Source organism: Monodon monoceros, unplaced genomic scaffold (genome assembly GCF_005190385.1).
Source record: "Monodon monoceros isolate NGI ecotype Baffin Bay Population unplaced genomic scaffold, NGI_Narwhal_1 Super_Scaffold_7, whole genome shotgun sequence".
Taxonomy (NCBI): domain Eukaryota; kingdom Metazoa; phylum Chordata; class Mammalia; order Artiodactyla; family Monodontidae; genus Monodon; species Monodon monoceros.
Genome location: NW_021703784.1, coordinates 80,794,445 through 80,816,062, shown reverse-complemented (window position 1 = coordinate 80,816,062; position 21,618 = coordinate 80,794,445). Strand labels below are relative to the sequence as shown.

Sequence of the window (21,618 nt, the reverse complement as noted above, 5' to 3'; positions counted from 1 at the left end):
TAACAGCAGAATACATATTTTTCAAGTGCATGGGAACATTCACTAAGATAGACCAGATGCTAGGCCATAAAAAAGTTTTAATTAATATAGAGGAATGAAATCATACCAAATATATTTTCTAATCACAACAGAATTAAATTAGAAATCAATAAAGAAAGTTCTGAATATTTTCCAATATTTAGAAATTAAACAATGTACTTCCTAGTAACCTACAGGTCAAAGAAAACTATTACAGGAGAAATTTTAAAATAGTTTGAACTGAATAACAAAAATACACATATCAAAATTTGTGGGATGTAGCTAAAGCAGTGCTCCTGGCTTAGAGAGAAATTTATAACTTTAAGTGACTATGTAAGTATGTAAGAAAAGAAGACAGGTGTACAATGAATGATGCGTGTTTCTACATTTATAAACTAGGCAAATAAAAGCAAGTAAGTAGAAGAAAGGATATCATAAAATTAAAAGCAGAGACCAAGTGAAGAGAAATGACAAATATAAAAATATCAACGAAGTAAAAGTTGTTCTTGGCAAAGATTAAAGAAATAGATAAACCTCTAGCAAGCCTCATCAGGAAAAAAGAAATAGAAAACACAAAGTACCAATATAAAGAATCAAAGGGAAAACATAACTACATAACTTAAGCAATAAAAGGAGAATAAGAAGATAGTATGAACATTATGACAATAAGACTTCTTAAATGAAATGGACAAGTTCTTGAAAAACACAATTCACCTATGTTGACAAAACAGAAAATAGAAAATCTGAATAGCCCTATAGCCTCCAAAAATAATTAAATTCATAATTGCAAAATTTCCTACAAAGAAAACTTCAGGCCCAGATGACTTCTCTAGTAAATTCTATTAAACATTTAAATAAGAAACAATGGCAATCTTACACAAACTTTTTCAGAAAAGACAGAAAATGGAATCATTTCCCAATTCTTTTATGGAGGCAGCATAACCATAATACTAAATTTAGACACAGACATACAAGAAAAGAAAATTATACCAGTATACACCATGAACCTAGACAGAAAAGAACAGCAACTGGAATCCTGCAATACATAAAAAACACAATACTTCATGAACAAGTAAGATTTGTTTATCCTAGGTATGCAAAATAAGTTTAACATAAGAAAAATCAATATAATTCAGTATATTAATGAGTTAAATAAGGAAAACTAATACATGCAAACTTCAATAAATGTAAAAAAGAAATCTAATAAAGTTCAATACCCATTCATGATAAATACTCTCAGCGGCTAGGAATAGGAAAAATTTCCCCAACCTGATAAAGGGCATCTTAAAAAACACAGCTAACACTCTATTTAATAGTAAAATATTGAAGGTTTCCCCCCTAAGATCAGGAGCAAGGCAAGGATATTTCTTCTCACACTTCAGTTGAACACTGTAATAGAAGCACATAACTAGTGCTTTAAAGCAAGAAAAATAAATAAAAGGCATACAGATTACAAAGAATTAAAGCTCTCTTCATTTGCAAATGGCATAATTGTGTTGGTATAAAATTCTAAGGAATCTACAAAAACAGCTACAGGACAACTGACAAGCAAATTACCAAGACTGTGGGATACAAGATCATTATATAAAAATAAACTACCAAAAACATTTCTAAAAACTAGAAATAAATCTAAAGAAAGATGTGTAATACTACACTGAAAGTTCTAAAATATTTCTGAGAAATTAAAGATAACTCAAGTTATGGAGAGATCTAACATATTCATGGATTAGAAGACTCAGTATTGTTAAATATTATTAAATGTCCATTCTGCTAAAATGGGTATATATTCAATACAGTCACAATTAAAATTCAAGCAGTATTTTTAATAGAAATGTATAAGCTGATTCTAAATGTCTATGTACATGTAAGCAATCTAAAATAACCAAAATAAATTTGAAGAGAAAAATAAGATTAGAGAATTTAACTTTATGTGACTTTAAAACTGACTATAAACCTACAGTAATCAAGAAAAATGTATTAGTAAAAGGATAAACAAATATATTCAACAGAATAGGGTCCAAAAATAGACCCATCTTGCCAAAACAATCCAATGGAGAGAGGAAAATCTTTTCAATAAATGAGGAACAACTGGATATCCATACTTAAGAGAAAAACAAAAACATGACTTCCTATATCACACGATACATAAAAATCAGAGGTCTAAAAGTAAAAGCAAACTATGTATCTTCTAGAAGAAAACACAGGAGAATATTTTCATAACCTTCTTAGAGAAGACACAGAAAGCACAAATCATAAAACAAAAATTTGATAAATTATGTTTCACCAAAACAAAAATCTTCTCATCAAAAAGCACCATTAAGAAAATGAGCTGGCAAGCCGTAGGCTAGGAGAAAATACATACAATACATACACGAGTTCAAGAATATATTTAATTTTTAAAAACGAGCCTTCACCAAAGAAAATTATACAGATGGCTAAAATCACATTAAAGAAGAGCTTAACATCATTAGCCATCAGAGAAATACAAAATAAAACCACAATGAGATTTCACTATAAACACAGGAGGATTGTGCAGTGGTTCTCAATGAGATACGGAGGTTTGCAATTTTTAGAGCCAGGAGACATTTGTAGTTGTTACTGGCATCTAGAATGCTGCTAAACATCCTATAATGCACTGGACAGCCCCACGTAACAGTTATCCTGCCCAAAATGTCAATGGTGGCAAAACTGAAAAACCTCTAATAGATTAATTGAAAGAGACTAATAGCATCAAATATTGGGGAAGATGTAGAGCAACTGGAACTCTCTGATATATTACTAGAGGGTATGCAAAATGGTTCATTCACTTTGTTTGACATTTGACAGACATTACCACATTAAGTGCAAATGGCTTCTTGTCAAATTAAACGCCAAACGGCCTACAAGGCCCTGCATGATCTAAACCCAGTCTACTTCTCCAGCCTCATCTCTCAGTTAACTGAGGCACAAGGATGATACAGTATTAGGAAATTTTTCAAAAAAGTCTACTTGATTTTACTGACAGAAATCTTAAAAATCCTGAGACAAAAGAAATCTTAACATCATTTAGCTCAACTTATTACCTAAAGCAGGGATAAATAATACATTCTTGACAGTGAAACATCTACTGTCTCTCACAATAAACACTAAGTTATGGCAAAAATCTCATAGATCTATTTGATAAAAACTAGAGAAACAACTAATGTTATATAAGTAATGGTCCTCTACTCTTTTTGTAAACTGAGTTAACTGGAGACCATTATAGTTAATGATACTGCCTTAATAAACCACACAATATAGGCTGAAAAAATTAATATGGTAGTTTAGAAAGATACTATCTATTTATAAATACCACAACTCATTTCACAAAAGAATGGAATCAGGTGAAAAACAGTGTTTAACTGGCCTAAGTCAGTATTATTCAATAAAAATATACTGCAAACTATAAATGCAAGCCATATATGCAATGTTTAAAAAGCAGATGAAGTCAATTTTGATAATACATTTACTGTATATGCAAATATATGCACATAAATTATGTATAAAATATGCAAATGAACAATATATCCAAAATATTATCACTTCAACGTTTAATCAACATAATATTTTTAGACTATTTTATATTCCTTTTCTGTACTAAGTCTTCAAAATCCAATGTGTGTTTTATACTTACAGCACACCTCATTTTGGACTAGCCAAGTTTCAAGTGCATAATAGCCACATGCAGCTAGTGTCTACTGGATGCTAATGTCGCTTATAACATGACACACTTCAAGGAATTTTACATGGATTATTTCATTTAATCCTCCCTGAGGAACATACAGGGGAAAGTAACTTGTCCAAGTTCTCAAGGTTAGTTAGGGGTAGAATCAGGATTTTAACTTAATCAGCATGACTCAGATCTAGTCCAAACCACCATGCTATCTCACCTCAAATCAACTTTTTTCTTTTACAATATTACTGAAACTTTCAGTTAACCAAATTAATACTTTGATTCCTGCTTTGATATTACATAATCATGTTATGGACACCTAAATTTCCGGTCACATAAAAAACCTGATTTTCCCCCTATGATTTAGAAAATGAAAGAAAAGACTTACCATTAATATGAGTTTTTGATACTTTTGCTTCAGGTCTGACACACTTGCAGATGGGTCTGCCTCCAGAATGCTGTACCAATCCTTTTTTGGTATCTGCTCAAATGCCATCATCCCTCGAACAAGAAGTGGGCCTTCTCAGATCAACTGAATAGAAATATTAATGACAATTCATTACGGTTTGAGTGTATCTAAGAATTAACTAGGTACAGCTTCCCTAAGTTCTGTAATATTTAATTAAGTCACGATTATAATGCAAACCTGAAGTATATATTTTCATTCAAGACGCCCCAAGAATTTCATATATGAGTATACCGACAAGTGTGAAAAACCTGATAGTTTCATGATATACGCTTACATCTTAAATTAATAAGTATACAACAGCATAAAAAAAAATAGAAATCGATGATGAACCCGAGCGGTGGATGACCCTCTAAGAAAGGTTATTTCTGCTAGTCTCTTGGTAAAAGCGACACACAGTAAGTACTCACTAAACACACTAGAGTTTAACAAATGTTTACAAAAAGAATAAATATTCTTAAAAAGCAAAACGAAGAATTAAAATGAATTTGGGAGCATTCCCTCTTAATGTCTCCAGTTCATTTCTTTTCTTCCAGATTACCTTAAAAGAATAACATGCGAAACTGGCAGTCAGCACCGGCAGGTAGAGAGCAACAGTCCCTCGGTTATCGGAGAGGCGCTCAGACCTCGCAAAGAGCTCCTGAACCTGTTCACTGGAGGATACGGCAGCCCTCCAGCAACCGAAAAGACCCCTCTAGGAGCCCCAGAACCAGGAAACCTCTTCCCACAGCCATGAACTCAACGAGACATCCGCGGCTTCCTCAAAATTGGGACTCGGAAATCCTCTGCATTCACAGTCGGCTCTGTAGCCCAGCCACAGGCCTGTACTCTCTCCTGGCTTCACTAGGTATCAAACTTACCAAACTTAGTAGAGCCACAGGCGCTCACTCCTCTCCGGCCGTCTTCCAAACCTTGGAATCCGTTTCTACTTCCGCCGGAAGTCATTGCCCTGACGCGATCACGTTTCTAGCCGAGCCGCAGTGGCTGAGGCACCGATCGGAAGAGCCGTTCCGCCCCCCTGGACGCGGTCGCTATGGTAACCCAGTCGCCGCTTCCACGGAGTTTACCAACCGTAAGTGCCCGAGCTTTGGAAAAAGGCGTCCTTCGCCTCGTTCTAACTCGCTCTTATCCTGGCTCCCCGAATGTCGCTTCTCTTTTCTCCCTCAGCGAGCACCCCCATCCCCCGGGCTTCCTTCGCCTTCCCCAAAGCTTTCTCCGCTTACTCTACGCAACGCCGAACGTAGTACTATGGCGGGGGATGGGGGGTGAAGTGGGGGTACTGTTGGGATTGGCGGGATGAAAAGGATGAGGAGAACTGATTCCTCCCGTCTCCCAAGACTTCCTTTGGAATGTTCTCATTCCAAAATTAAGAGAACTAAAACGTATGCTGAGTAAAGTTTTTCAGTTTTAATATTTTTTTCTGGAAGAGATGTTCAACTTAGTTATTTCTTTTAGATTTTAGCAACCAACATGAAAAATGAAAACTTTTCAAAATCCTTTCACACTCTTAGCAAGTCGTTCTGTTCCCAGGGTAGCCATGCTATCTTTCAAGCTCACAGAAAAAACAGAATAAAACGCTCGCTTTGAGACTGTTGCTGGGCACCCAAATGGGCACTTAGTTTTTTTGTTAGCTTTTTCCTTCTTCCCTCTCCCTTTCATTTGTTCTGTTGTTCCCTTGTATTCTCAAACCTCTGTGCTGCTTACCTTATATTGACTATTCTTTCTTGCACTGTACCTGGAGGTGAAAATTCATCTTAGTTCTCCGCAGCATGATATAAATCTCACTTGGAGATGTTAAGGTGGTTTTGTTGTTGTTGTTACTGCTTAGATTTGCTTTCCTTCTTCCTTTTTTATCTTTCTTCTACCAAACCTCCGTTTGAGAAGCCGTCAAGACAAACCCTAATCACATTGAAGAAGATACTTTGATATGGTCAATTATTTAATGATGGTATGAACAATAAAGAATAACTGGATGATACAGGAAAGCTTAAAAATCTAAAGAGAAAAGTATAGTTTAGGTTCTTCATAGGATTTTGTCATGTTTAAGGGCAGACACAACGAGCATTATACTAAGAGGATCTGGTTTTCAGTCCTGGTTCTAACATACTTTCTGTGTGGCCCTAAGGATACCTAAAACGACAGATTTAAGTGTTCTTCTGAAAACCTTCCTATACAGTACTATTAGAATGGCACCCACTTGAATTTTTTTTTTCTCTTTTTTTTTTTTTTGGCACGCGAGCCTCACGCAACTGCGGCCTCTCCCGCCGCGGAGCACAGGCTCCAGACGCGCAGGCCCAGCGGCCATGGCCCTCGGGCCCAGCCGCCCCGCGGCATGCGGGACCCTCCCGGACCGGGGCACGAACCCGCGTCCCCCACATCGGCAGGCGGACCCCCAACCACTGCGCCACCAGGGAAGCCCCCACTTGAATTTTTATAGCCCTCAAACTTCCCTTTTCCACTGCATAGTCCTTCTTTGTATAGATAGTTATGCTCAGGCCCTTCAGTTTTTATAGAAAGAGCACTTTATTTTGATTTATGAATCCATTAGTGTATTGTGTTCTCTCTTTTATTCCTTTTTTTGAACAAACTTCTGAAAACTCTAATCACAGTACCTCAATTTTTTCAATTTACATATATATATATTTATTTGAATATAGAAAGAGATACACAGTTTTTGTCCCCACCAAATTCCAAATGTTCTTTCATTTCATATCAACATACTTTAGTTTGCATCCCTAAAGCATACTTTAGTTTGCAACTTTTTCTTTCATCTCCATAGTCATTATTCCACCAAAATTATCAATTCACTGATGTTATGCAAATCTAGTGCTTATTTATATTTCCCTGGTTGTCTCAGAAATGTCTTTTTATTTGCTTGCGTCATGATCCAAAATCTACACATTGCAATTGGTTGTTCTGTCTCTTAAATATCTTTTAAGCTATAGCAGCCCCAATTCTTCACTACTACATTGTTTTTTATTTGTCTGCCACTGGCTTATTGAAAAAACAGATCAGTTGTCCTACCATCTGAATTTATACCAGAATAAACTTGTCTGTTTATTTATACCAAAATAAACTTCTTTAAATACTTTAAACACTTTTTACATAAATCGTTGCTCATTAGTCTTCCTTCATTTTTTTAGAGCACTACTGTCCAATGGAAATACAGTGTAAGACACAAATGCAAACCACACATGATTTTTTTTATGACATCATCATTGGAGTATAATTGCTTTACAATGTTGTTAGTTTCTGCTGTATAACAAAGTGAATCAGCCATATGTATACATATATCCCCATATCCCCTCCCTCTTGCGTCTCCCTCCCACCCTCCCTATCCCACCCCTCTAGGTGGTCACAAACCACTGAGCTGATCCCCCTGTTCTATGTGGCTGCTTCCCACTAGCTATTTTACATTGGGTAGTGTATATATGTCAATGCTACTCTCTGACTTTGTCCCAGCTTACCCTTCCCCCTCCTCGTTTCCTCAAGTCCATTCTCTATGTCTGCATCTTTATTCCTGTCCTGCCCCTAGGTTCATCAGAACCATTTTTTTTTTTTAGATTCCATATATATGTGTTACCATACGGTATTTGTTTTTCTCTTTCTGACTACAAATAACTCAATTTCGTTTCTTTTTATGGCTGAGTAATATTCCATTGTATATATGTGCCACATCTTCTTTATCCATTCATCTGTCGATGGACACTTAGGTTGCTTCCATGTCTTGGCTATTGTAAATAGTGCTGCAGTGAACATTGCGGTACATGTCTCTTTTTGAAATATGGTCTTCTCAGGGTATATGCCCAGTAGTGGGATTGCTGGGTCGTATGGTAGTTCTATTTTCAGGTTTTTAAGGAACCTCCATACTGTTCTCCATAATGGCCCTATCAATTTACATTCCCACCAACAGAGCAAGAGGGTTCCCGTTTCTCCACACCCTCTCCAGCATTTATTGTTTGTAGATTTTTTGATGATGGCCATTCTGACCGGTGTGAAGTGGTACCTCATTGTAGTTTTGATTTGCATTTCTCTAATGATTAGTGATATTGAGCGTCTTTTCATGTGTTTGTTGGCAATCTGTATATCTTCTTTGGAGAAATGTCTATTTAGGTCTTCTGCCCATTTTTGGACTGGGTTGTTTGTTTTTTTGATATTGAGCTCATGAGCTGCTTGTATATTTTGGAGATTAATGCTTTGTCAGTTGCTTCGTTTGCAAATATTTTCTCCCATTCTGAGGGTTGTCTTTTCGTCTTATTTATGGTTTCCTTTGCTGTGCAAAAGCTTTTAAGTTTCATTAGGTCCCATTTGTTTATTTATTTTTTTTATTTCCATTTCTCTAGGAGGTGGGTCAGAAAGGATCCTGATGTGATTTATGTCATAGTGTTCTACCTGTGTTTTCCTCTAAGAGTTTTATAGTGTCTGGCCTTACATTTAATCCATTTCACACATGTGATTTTAAATTTCCCAGTAGCTACATTAGGAAGATAAAAAGAAACTAGTGAAATGGATTTTAATGATTTATTTATTTAACCCAGTATATCCAGAGTATGATCATTTCAAAATGTAATCAGTATAAAAATTATTAATGAAAAAAAATTATTAATGAAATATTTTACATTCTTTTTTCATACTGAAGTCTTCAAAAGCCGGTGTGTATTTTACCTGTACAGCTCACCTCAATTTGGACTAGCTACGTTTCAAGAGCTAATAGCCACATCTAACTAGTGACTATCAAACAGGGCAGGTCTAGAGGATAAAGTCCTACCTCCTTAACCCAATATTCCTCCCCAGTATGATCCTACTTTTCCAGTCTCATCACCTATTACCTCTGTACATGAAACAATTAAACAATTTGGATATTTTCTTGGTACTTCATAATTTTGTTCAGATGGTTTGATGGTTCCTCTTGCTTATAACATCATAGCTCTTTTCTTCCTCCTATCAGTTTTATTCCTCCTTTAAGACCTATCTGTTCCATCAAGTCTTTTATGGTGGCCCAGTCCTTAGAAATTACTTCCTCCTCTCAACTTTCATAGCAGTCCTGGGTGTACTCCACATTTGTACTCATCCTAAACCACAGTGTACTGTTACACACTTTCAGATGTATGTTCTAATTTCCAAATCAGATGGTAAACTCTCTGAGGGCAGGAACACCTCTCAGAGAAACTAAGCACCTGCTTTGCTGTCACATTCTCTGGAATTCTAATGGTGTGTGTCTACAATAGTTTTGTTTCTCACTAATTTAAGAAGGTAATTTATTCATTTTATGTAAAGCAAATATAACATAAATATAAACTGTGTTAGCATAATGGTTATGAGCATGAACTCTGGGGTCAGACTGCATAGGTTTGAATCCAGATTCTGCCTTGTACTGGTTAAATGAACACTTTAATTAATCTCTGTGCCTTAGTTTCTTCCTCTATAAAATAGAGATAATAATAGTATCTCCTTCATAGGTTTGTTGTGAGGAGTAAATGAGTTAATAGTGTCTGAAAGTAAGTACTCAGTAAAGATTAGGTATTGTTATTATTAATAATGAAATATTTGTTGCTCAGTTTTGATATATTAGAACATTAAGAATTCATAACAGTATTTTAGGAGTTTCCAAACAGAGCAAATGAAAGCCACAAACTATTGAATTGGAAAAATGAAACCAAACCCAAATGTTTGTTGAATTGTAGTTTGCCAGATGCATTAGAAGCATGGGCAGAAACCTCTTAATTCCTGTGTCATCAGCATCTAACGTAAGCAAAGAAGGCATACATTAGCTAATTGATTTCAAGATGATTCATCAAGTACTATATCTAGAGTCATATATAGATGTAGATATAAATATAGTTAGATATAGCAGAGGTTTGAGACCACTTGTTGTAGTGATAGCAATCACATTCTTATTCAATTTATCACTTTAGTACTTGTCTACACATAAACTTACTAATGTCCACCGTACATTAACAAATTCTTACCTTGAGATCATATTAGTAAATTGTGCTTCTTATTGATGGATATTTGCCATATATACAGCATACTTCTGTTAATTATTTCTTAGCCTAGGATTATACTGATATTTACTTAGCTCTCTCTACTGGTTTCATTAACAACTCTTCTTTAATTTCCTTGATCTTATTATCTCTGAATTTTTAGGATTTTTATATCAGTGAACTAAGCTATATTTATTTTTATTTATTTATTTATTTTCCGGTACGCGGGCCTCTCACCGCTGTGGCCTCTCCCGTTGCAGAGCACAGGCTCCGGATGCGCAGGCCCAGCGGCCATGGCTCACGGGTCCAGCCACTCCACGGCATGTGGGATCCTCCTGGACCAGGGCACAAACCCGCATCCCCTGCATCGGCAGGCAGACTCTCAACCACTGCTTCCCACCACCTAAGCTATATTTATTTTTAAGTACCACAGAATATTATGGTTATGCACTGAAATTAGATGATTGCCCCTAGAGCAACTTAAGAGTCTATTGGCTAGTGATGAGATTAAAAAAAACACAAAAACAAAACCACAATGACATAGTACATATATAGCCTTCATTCACTTATTCATTCACTCAACAAATATTTGTTGTCTACTAGGTGTCCCGCGCTGTTACAAGAAACACAAGACAGAGTTGGCTGTAGCCCTCTCAAAATCTTAAAGTTTATCTGGGTAGACAGACAAGCAACTGAAATAACTGTGCCAAGTGCTATGCCAGGGGAAATATGGGTTATTTAATTGCCGCAGTTAATAACTTGCAGTTATGCGAATAGAATTAGGCAGATTACTTGAATGAAATCTTTGAATCAAAATGAGGCTAATCCAGGAAGATACATGGAAGTGCTAAATTTTAAATAATGCTGTGGCAGAGAGGAGAGATGAATGAGTAGAATTAGAGAAATTTCCTTTTTTTTCTTTTTTTTCTTTTGGCCAATTATCTTAAAGGTTTAGACAGTATTGAGAATCAGCTCTAATGAACAGTCCTATCTCATCTTTCGGAAGTGGTTTTTCATTTTTGCATTTTTTCCTTTCTCTGACTGTCTTCACTTGATCTATTCTCTCTTTTGTCTTTCAGCAGTAATCATCAGTGAACACTGATTGAGTTTAAGCAAGGCAGTGCACTAAGCAGAGGAGACAAAGAGGTAAATCCTTTTCCCTGTCGCCACACCTGTTGCTGTGTTTTTCTTGTGTGCTTAACTTCAGTTGTGTCAGTGTTCTTTCAAGCTGGTTTTGGACTTCTTGAAAGTCTTTATCTTATCTGAAATTTTTGTGTCTGTCTTCCTAGCTTCTTCACATCTGATGTTTTAATTGTTCTATGAACCTATTAAAGACACTGAATATAATCCATCTTCTGTTTCTCTTTAGTAATCATAGTAAATACAAACTTATTATTTCCCCATTCACTTCTTTACCCCTTTCTCATTGTCTGATGACCGCTCTGAAACCTTGTAATGATCTCTTCAAACCATGCAGTGATATGCATTTATATGCTCTATTTTTTAAAGCATCCCCTCTTCTACATTTTAGTTTTTTAAACCTGAACTTTTTTAAGTTTATTTTTGTCTGTAATTGACTCACAGAAGAAAGGTTAATTTGAATGATCAAGGGGTGTTAATTTGTGGGTTAAAATGTGTTAAACAGTTGATATGAAGTCTGTTTAAGTCAATTAGAGAGTGTAATGAAGCTGTTTCTAGAGTGTTAAGGAACCTTTTGAAGTCAACTTGGCATTCACTCCTGTGTATCAACCAAGACACCTGGCTAAACATGCCATTGCACTTAGTTTTTTAAATTTGTTTATATTACAATAGATACAAATAGGTCTACATACTTAAAAAAAGTTTGACTTTATTAAGATTCTTACATTTTGCTATAGGAAATAAATTCATGATTTAATTCATTAGCAAAGTGAAAAACATAATTAGTAACACTGTTATCTTTGTTACTCTCATATTTTTTTCTAAAATAAAGTGCAACTGAACTCTGTAACCAACAAAACATTTCTGCATTTTTGTTCGTTTTTAAAACTAGATTAGTGTCATTATCGTTGAATTATTTTTAATACTAAGTACCTCATATAGAAAGGGACCATAAAAAGACATGTAAAATTTGGTATACTCATTTAAAGAAATGATTTGTTTTCCCCTCCAAAATTATTTGAAGTAATATTATGAAACATTTTAGTGTTGGTAATATCTTCAAAATTTTCAAAATAGTTATTATGCAGAGTTTAATGTTATTATGCTCAGTTTCAATAGTCGAATGTAATTTTTGTGTAATGATAGGTATATTTAAGATGAGTGAAGCAACTTCAACAGTTCAGATCCACAGAGTTATGAGGGTAGAAATCAAATTTTAGAATACATTCTTCCCTTAGCATCAGGGTTACTATGGTACTATTTTTTTATCACTTGTGTCAGTTTACTAGTAAGAAATATATTCAGCATTTCAGTTTCTTCTTGCAACCATTCAGTTTAATTATTTAGAGAGTGAAGAAAAACAACTCTTACATGCTAAAGGGATTTCTGCAATGACAGATTAGATGCCAAAATAATGAAACCACACAACTTAAAAAATATACTGAATAATAGATGTTTTCTGATGAATTTCCACAAAAATATCATATTTTAAAAATATTTTAGGCAACTCATAATATTATTTTTTAATCTACTGTAGAAGCACTATGAGTATAGTGTTTTGTAGCTCATTAGCTATTTCTTTAATGAGTTTTTTTTTGTGATAGTTAAAGTAACAGACAAATGACAGATTGTTTGCCTTTAATGATTTCCCTGTTTCAAGCCCATTACAAAGCAATTAGAAATCTGACAGCATTTTCACTCTGCATTACTGATCATCTAAAGTGATGAGGAATGAGAGGTGATGAATATTAATTGTATATTTTCATATGATTATCATAAATTATTACCTTGTCTGATGTGCTGCAGGTGAAGTGGGAGCATAAGAGAAAGACAGTCAGATACATTAATTTGAAAGACTATATGACTTTTTAAAATCTTTGTAGTGTAAATTCTGATCTGCAGTGTTAGTCTCTATGAATATGAAATTAATTCTTTTTAACTTCTAGCTATATTTGGGGTAACTTAAATAACTTTTCTTATTTCAGTGCAAGAAAAGGAAAAATTATTTCATAGTACAATGTACATATATGTATTTAAGTTCATAATTTTAAGAATCTAATTTAGAAAATGAGATAGTGAATTTTGGTGATATACATATATACAATATTCAGATATATCATTACAGAGGAGAAAGATATACTTAGAAACAGATCTTATGTTAGTCTTAGGTTAAAGTCAGGTAATCCTGCAAAAGAGGAAGCAAGAAAGTGTAACCAGATGTAAAAGATTTTTCTGGGTCCTCTGTAACAGTTCTTTTACTCTTAGTCCACTGTATATCCTGTTTCCCCAGTTTCTTGCTTCAGGTAGATGAGCCTAAGCCTGTCACTAGGACTCAAGTGCTGTTGTTACTTGGTTCTCAGCCCTGAAAAAGTAGCAGAAACTAGATAATAGTCTTTGGTACAGGAAGAATTGGCAAGCTTAAAGCATTTGAGATGATTAAAAATGTATTTGGATCAATTTTACCAAAGTAAATTAATTTATATTTTGATATCTCTCTAATTATAGGTATTAGTTGATAATCAATAAATACTGAATTGAGTTGAATTTCATTACAGTAATGAGGCCATACCTTGCTTCCGTCTTGTCTTTTGGACCTTTTTGCTGTGGTTTGCTCTGTGGCATACCGTCCCTTAGAGAGGCATGCCATCCTGGATCCATCTTTATTTATGAAGGTCATAATCCATATGATAATATGATTATAAATCAGTAAAAATGGACTTTTCACATGCTTCTTAGAAATCATTCTCCTTACTTTATATTCAACTCCTCAACTCCTTTTTGCTGATATTCTTTATCTTCTCTTAGTCCAGACTTTAAGTTGATCCTTTGTACAGCCCAATTCTCCTTTTCCACTTCTAACATACCACCAACCAACATACTTACTTGCCTTTTGGCTAAAGTCCCCACTTCTTCCTTTAGAGGAATTGGTTTAGAAATTTTACATGTTTTTGCTGTGACAGAGAATAGTTACCCATACCTGAGTTTATAGTAAACTGGGCGGCAAACCATGGCATTGTTAGCTAATCAACAGCTGAAGAAACAAACACTCCTAAATCGTAAATTGTAAATACCTGGTTACTTGCCCTCATTTCCTTCTGGGTTCCTCAGTACAAGTAATGTCCTCTTAAGCTTGGGAACGTCTCCAATTGATTGTTTCCAGCGTATTTAGGCTTAGAAAGATAGTTAAGATCAAACAAACAATTCGGTGGCCAAATTTTTTTCTTTCTAAGGTATTTATATTATTACTTTAAATAGTAACAGAGGTTGGGAAAATAGGGATGTTAATTACATAATGAGAAAACACTTACCCTGGTCCAATAAGCAGCTCAGTTCAAGATAATGTTGGCTCTTGTCTGATTAGATTCTTGTCTAATATAGACCATGTGTTTGACTTCCTTCCCAGCTGGGACCTCTTTCCTCCATAGTTGTGCTTCTATCCCCGCTGTGTACTTAGCCAGCTGGTCACATGACACAGAGACCTCTCTCCTTGAAAACTGGGCTCGTTTCTCCACTCCATACACTTCTTTACACTGTCTCCCTTTTCTAACCAAACAGCAGCTATTCTTTACACTTTTCAAGTTTCAAGTGTTTTTACTTATATTTAAACACCACTCTGTTACTCATCATTTACTCTAGTCATAGAGGATCCTTTTAAGTCATTCACAAAGCATTCCTTCTTTCCCTCTCAAAATTCCTACCTAAAATGGGTTTATGTCTTCTACCAGTACAGTACCACTTAACTGAAGCAGCAAGTCATTTAAGATCCCTAGGGAAAAGAAAGGTCAACAGGTTGGAATGAGAACTAAGAAAAAATTTCTTATTAATTTCAGAGATGACAGGGATCTGATATGATAGAGCTAAAACATAAATGAGTCTAAGATTCCTGACTAGTCATTAGTTAAAGACATTGACTCAGTTCTGAAACAGGCCCTCAAGAGAGAGGAGATATGTCAACATCCATTGGCTTAGCGTTGAAGACAGTTTTCGAATTATTTTATTCCTAAACCATTTTCCCCTACACTAGATTGGAAAATAGAGTAAAAAAGCTTACAATACTTAAATAGATTACACTGTTCACTTCTTACTTTATAATATGATCTGTCATTCTATCAGAAAAAGATACTAAGTTCATCTGGCATATTTGGCTTTTCAGATACTGTGTTGGTTGTTTTCCAATATTTTATGCCCTTTACTAATTGATTGTTTAATTTGTTACTGAATGTTTCCAGGTTAAACTAAGCTGTCTAATTACCAAAATCATTTCTCCTTGTTTTAAAGATGGGTATGATTTCCCTTTTCCAGTCTCCAGGGACATTTTCCCATCCCTTTAAGATGGTGAAAGCAAAAGGAAATAGTTAAAAGTATTGAGAGGGAAGAGGAATAAAAAGATGATATTCTTTCTTCCCTTTGCAGTAGTCATGTCATCCATGTGACTTATTCTAATCTGATAGTCATAAATATTTGAGTAATATTTTAATTCATTCTTTGAACTTCTTAAAGTTTAAATTTACTGTCTCCCCAGGAAACAAATGGATTTCTCTTTAATAAAAGTAAATTGGATGGTGCATATGTGTCATAAGGAAGTTACTCTTGCAGGTTAGTTCAGTCAATCCTTAACCATTATAGTGTATGGTTTCTTTATCAAGGAGTTAGCACAAGGTGAGCCCCAGAGTACACTGTTCTATCACCTCATATTTGGCACCCTGCCTAGAAGGTGATCTTTTAAATTTTTTAAGTTCTCCGGGAGAATGGTACATAATAGTTGTTATTGAAACAAATTGGAAGTACAAATTTATGTAATCAGATTTGAAGGATTTGTTTCCCACTAATAGTTGAGCAGCTTTCCTGTTTTGGTTGGTTTAACAATACCTTTCAGTAGATTTCAAACTTCACATCATGGCTGATAGAACCACTTCTCTCTCCCCCTCTCTAGAAAATGTATCCTAATCCCTCTTAAACTTGAAGTATAAAATTCAGAACACTGTATCAGTATACTTCTGTGTCTTCTAGGGTACCTGTAAACCAGAGATTGTATTTTAATAAAGGGAAAGGAGAAAGAAAAGAACTCCTTAAACTCCAATTTAGCACACTGGCACAAAGATTTTCGGATCATTTATTCAAGTGGTTAGCTCAAGGGTTAGCATTAACTTTGGGGGCTTCTTTGTGATCAACAGGGCTTTCAGTTTTCCATGGTCAAGCGCTCCATTTAATGCATGTGAATAATAGACTTAAGCAAATTAAAAGGGACTTTCATGCTTGGGAGGTAAAGAAGTTTATGCAATTTTACCCTTACCTAAAGAACTGACCACTAAAGTAATATAGAAGGAAAAGAGTTTTTTTCCTGCCTTCATTTTGGAAATTTGATTTAAAAACCTTAAGATTTCCCATATAGCATTTAAAAACTTTTTTGAGCCTGCTCCATTGCTATGTGGTAACCTTTTATTTCTAAAGAATTAGGTGTTTCTCTCTCTAAATGGGGAGCTAAAGCAAGAGTTGAATTTTTTTACCTATAAAATATGCATAGTTATGAAAAAAGTATATACATTTGAAAATTGCATGTATTTTTATGCTCCTATTTACTTGTTACTGTGGCAACCACCACACTGCCTAGTATTTATGTTGTCTATGATTCAGAGCACCTTTTCAAAAAAATAAATATGCCAGAACCATGTATTGGTTTACTTTGGTGTTTAGAAAAATGTTTATTCTAATGAATATTTTTGAAGAAAAATAGCAATAAATAATGTAAACTTCAGCCAAGCGTAAATAGTACCTTTTCCTGTAGTATGTTTTTAAAATCGAAGCAATTACATTTTTTCTTTTCCTTGTTATGAAAATCAGAATAAAGAATATAAATAATGAATTTTCAAAACTTATGAGTTAATCTTGAAAGGTAGTCTCTTGATTTTTTCTTATTTTTATGGCTTAGTATTTTGATTCATAACAAATTTCTGAAAATATAGAACATGAACACTTAGATAAAATGCTTAATGCTAGCTACGTAAATCAGAAAATATAAATAGTTGGCATTTCTGATCACAGATGGTTCTTTAATATCTATGAATAAAAGATTTATATTTTGTATTTGAAATGAAAGGCATGGTTGCTATTATTTTTCTTACTTTAATTATTTAAATTGTTTTCTGACATGTGTGATACATAAGTATAATTTTTTAGTGTTAAACATCAGAATGGAAATTATGAAGCATCAAATGAGACATGTTTCATGTCACGTATTACCTGTTAAGAAAAACTGCAATACAACATTTAAGTACAACAGAATAGTGAGCATATTGTCTCTGATACTTGTAAAGAGGATGTATCTGCAGTTTCACAGTTTATGTTGACAGTATCTTTGTGGGACATGTAATTATCAAATGAATTATAACATGTCCTAGTATTAAGATTATTAATAGTAATTTTAATTGCCTTTTTCAAGATAATTGGATATGTTCTTATAAGTATATGGGAAAGGGGGCACTGAGCTAATTAGATATTTTGAACTCAGTTATCTTTAAAATCTCTAGAAGTTTAACATATAACCTATATTTCAGGAATTTCTTCTTTTAATTGAATGGTTTTCTAAGTAGAATTCAACTAATTTGTAGTTCATAAAATCTTACTGATTATCCCTTGATATTCCTCCTTGAGTACTGATATGATGAAAAATTTAAATAATGGTATGTATGTATTTATTTGAGGTATAGATGATTTACAATATTATATTAGTTTCAGGTATACAACATAGTGATTCAATATTTTTATAGGTTATACTTCATTTAAAGTTATTAGAAAATATTGGTTATGTTCCCTATGCTATACAATATATCCTTGTAGCTTTTTATTTTATACATAGTAGTTTATCCCCTCTCCCTATCTTGCCCCATCCCCCTTCCCTCTCCCCATTGGTAACCACTAGTTTGTTCGCTATATCTGTTAGTCTCTTTCTGTTTTGTTATATTCATTCGTTTTGTTTTTTAGATTCTACATATAAGTGATAACATACAGCATTTGTCTTTCTCTGTCTGACTTATTTCACTAAGCATAACACCCTCCAGGTCCATAAAATCTTATTGATTATCCCCTGATATTCCTCCTTGAGTACTGATATGATGAAAACTTTAAATAATGGTAATTTTTAAATTAAATTTTCACTACCAGTTAGAAAATTATTCTTAAATTGGTAAGACTAAGAAATACTATTTTATTCCAGTAATGAGTGCTGTTGGATGGGCTTTCATATACTATTTCTGTAGTTTTAGAAATTGGTTCATGTCTAAAAAGCAAGTCACCTTGGAAATACACAATCAGCAGGTTTAAAATTGTTCATACATTTTAATCTGGGAATTTAACTTCCACAACTTTTTTTTTTAACATCTTTATTGGAGTATAATTATTTTACGTTGTTGTGTTAGTTGCTGCTGTATAACAAAGTGAATCAGCTATACATATACATATATCCACATATCCCCTCCCTCTTGCGTCTCCCTCCCATCCTCCCTATCCCACCCCTCTAGGTGGTCACAAAGCACCGAGCTGATCTCCCTGTGCTATGCGGCTGCTTCCAACTAGCAAGTATTCAGTGGTACGGTCAAAGGTGTGAACAAAAACCACAACTTTATTTGCGATAGGAAGCATTTGGATCAACCAGCTAGGATATTAAAAAAGTAATTTAAAAAATCATGTTCTTGGGACTTCCATGGTGGTGCAGTGGTTAAGGATCTGCCCGCCACAAAGTAAACCATAAACAAGAAGAAAAGACAACCCTCAGAATGGGAGAAAATATTTGCAAATAAAGCAACTGACAAAGGATTTATCTCCAAAATATACAAGCAGCTCAATATCGAAAAAATAAACAATCCAATCCAAAAATGGACAGAAGACCTAAATAGACATTTCTCCAAAGAAGATATACAGATTACCATCAAACACATGAAAGGACACTCAACATCACTAATCATTAGAGAAATGCAAATCAAAACTACAATGAGGTACCACTTCACACTGGTCAGAATGGCCATCATCAAAAAGTCTACAAACAATAAATGCTGGAGAGGGTGTGGAGAAAAGGGAACCCTCTCGCACTGTTGGTGGGAATGGAAATTGATACAGCCACTATGGAGAATAGTATGGAGTTCCTTAAAAAACTAAAAATAGAACTACCATATGACCCAGCAATCCCACTGTTGGGCATATACCCTGAGAAAACCATAATTCAAAAAGATTCATGTACCACAATGTTCATTGCAGCTCTATTTACAATAGCCAGGACATGGAGGCAACCTAATTGTCCATCGACAGATGGATAAAGAAGATGTGGCACATATATACAATGGAATATTACTCAGCCATAAAAAGAAATGAAATTGAGTTATTTGTAGTGAGGTGGATGGACCTGAAGTCTGTTATACAGAGTAAAGTAAGTCAGAAAGAGAAAAACACATACTGTATGCTAACACATATATATGGAATCTAAAAACAAAAATGGTTCTGAAGAACCTAAGGGCAGGACAGGAATAAAGAAGCAGATGTAGAGAATGGACTTGAGGACATGGGGAGGGGAAGGGTAAGCTGAGATAAAGTGAGAGAGTGGCATTGACATATCTACACTACCAAATGTAAAATAGATAGCTAGTGGGAAGCACACATATAGCACAGGGAGATCAACTCGGTGCTTTGTGACCACCTAAGGGGGTGGGTTAGGGAGGGTGGGAGGGAGAGGCAAGAGGGAGGGGATATGGGGATATATGTATACATATAGCTGATTCACTTTGTTACACAGCAGCAACTAACACAACAGTGTAAAGCAATTATACTCCATTAAAGATGTTAAAAAAAAAAAAAATGAATCCACCTGCCAGTGCAGGGGACAAGGGTTTGAGCCCTGGTCCGGGAAGATCCCACATGCTGCGGAGCCACTAAGCCCATGTGCCACAACTACTGAGCCTGTGCGCTAGAGTCCGCAAACCACAACTACTGAGCCCGTGTGCCACAACTACTGAAGACTGCTCGCCTACAGCCTGTGCTCCACAACCAGAGAAGCCACCACAATGAGAAGCCCGCACACCGCAACAAAGAGTAGCCCCCACTCATTACAACTATAGGAAGCCCGCGTGCAGCAACGAAGACCCAACGCGGCCAAAAATAAATAAATAAATATTTTAAAAAATCATGTTCTCAACAAATATTTAATAGCATAGGAATATTCTCATTAGGTGAACACAGCTGTATATAAATTGGATTCTAATATGGTCACACATTTGTTTAAAGAAAAGACTATATATCTCTGTAAATTTCGTTGACCAAAGTCAGAAAACAAATATTCAAAAATTATAATGGTGGCTAACTCCAAAGGTAGGAGATTGTAAGAAATTTTATTTTTTATACATATCTTTCCAATCTTAATATGGGGATTTCTGTAATAACTGCAGTTATCATCATTCAAATTGTTTTTAATAAGAGAAGTTAATTAAAATTGGGCACAGTCATTATAATGAAAATTCAGCTAGTGAAGGAACAATAAATATTGTCTTGTTCAACGTTGAATCCATTGTCTTTCTTTAAGTCTGAAAATAGTTGGTGCTTAATAAATATTTGATGATTGAATGGATGTATGATGGGATCAGGAATTAGCAAAGTGGCTTTAGGAAAAACATTTGGAGGGCCACAAAGATGCCTTCTTTATGTTTTATTTATCATAACAATGGGTGATAATAATATGATAAGAATATATAAAAACTGCTCTGCTAACCATAGTTCTGGTAGCATAGAAGGCAAAACTAGATGGCTGGGTTTATCTTAGTATATTTAGTTTATAGAGTTGTACAATTACAGCTATTAGAACAGAACAAACAAGCAAAAACATTTATCATTGAGATTCCAACAGGGGAAAAAAAAACTTGTTTGAGAATTTCAAACTCCAGCCCTTAACCTCACCACCTTTTTTCAACTGAACTATTATTTTTATGAAGCAAGTTTTGATGACAACTATTGCATTATGAAATACAAGTGGAATACAACTATTACATTATGAAAGAATAGACTTCTATAGTAAGCTATACTTCTATTGTCACAAAATTAATTTCAAAAATAATAATTAGTAATGTAGGTGATTAATATGTAATTTACATGTTTATAGGGCACCAGAAAGGTGTTTTTCAGGAAGAAATCAAGTGTCTTCCTTCATTGAATTGAATGGTCATCCTTCTAGACAAGCTTTTTGGGAGATGGGGCTTTACAAAATGAGATATCTGAAAGGGCAGCCTTCCAGGTGTCTCCTAATAATGAGTGTAGCAGCAACTTACATGACCTCCTGAACC

At 34.7% G+C, this 21,618-nt stretch overlaps 2 protein-coding genes across 3 annotated transcripts in view; one reads left to right on the top strand and one right to left on the bottom strand.

The window, feature by feature from the left end:
• Nucleotides 1-5,104, bottom strand: part of DNAJC24 (DnaJ heat shock protein family (Hsp40) member C24) — a 65,953-nt gene extending 60,849 nt beyond the window's left edge. For both annotated transcript variants that reach the window (XM_029208110.1, XM_029208109.1), the window contains exons 1-2: nucleotides 5,036-5,104; nucleotides 4,098-4,241 (exon numbers count right to left, since the gene is read on the bottom strand). In XM_029208110.1, coding sequence (XP_029063943.1) covers nucleotides 4,098-4,208 — 111 coding nt within the window. In that variant the 5' untranslated portion in view covers nucleotides 4,209-4,241; nucleotides 5,036-5,104. The remainder of the gene's footprint in view (nucleotides 1-4,097; nucleotides 4,242-5,035) is intronic.
• Nucleotides 5,105-5,232: 128 nt separating this feature from the next.
• The window catches only part of DCDC1 (doublecortin domain containing 1), a 453,979-nt gene continuing 437,593 nt past the window's right edge, over nucleotides 5,233-21,618 (top strand). Inside the window, exon 1 of the mRNA XM_029208753.1 lies at nucleotides 5,233-5,247. The gene's annotated coding sequence lies outside the window, so the exon portion shown is untranslated. The remainder of the gene's footprint in view (nucleotides 5,248-21,618) is intronic.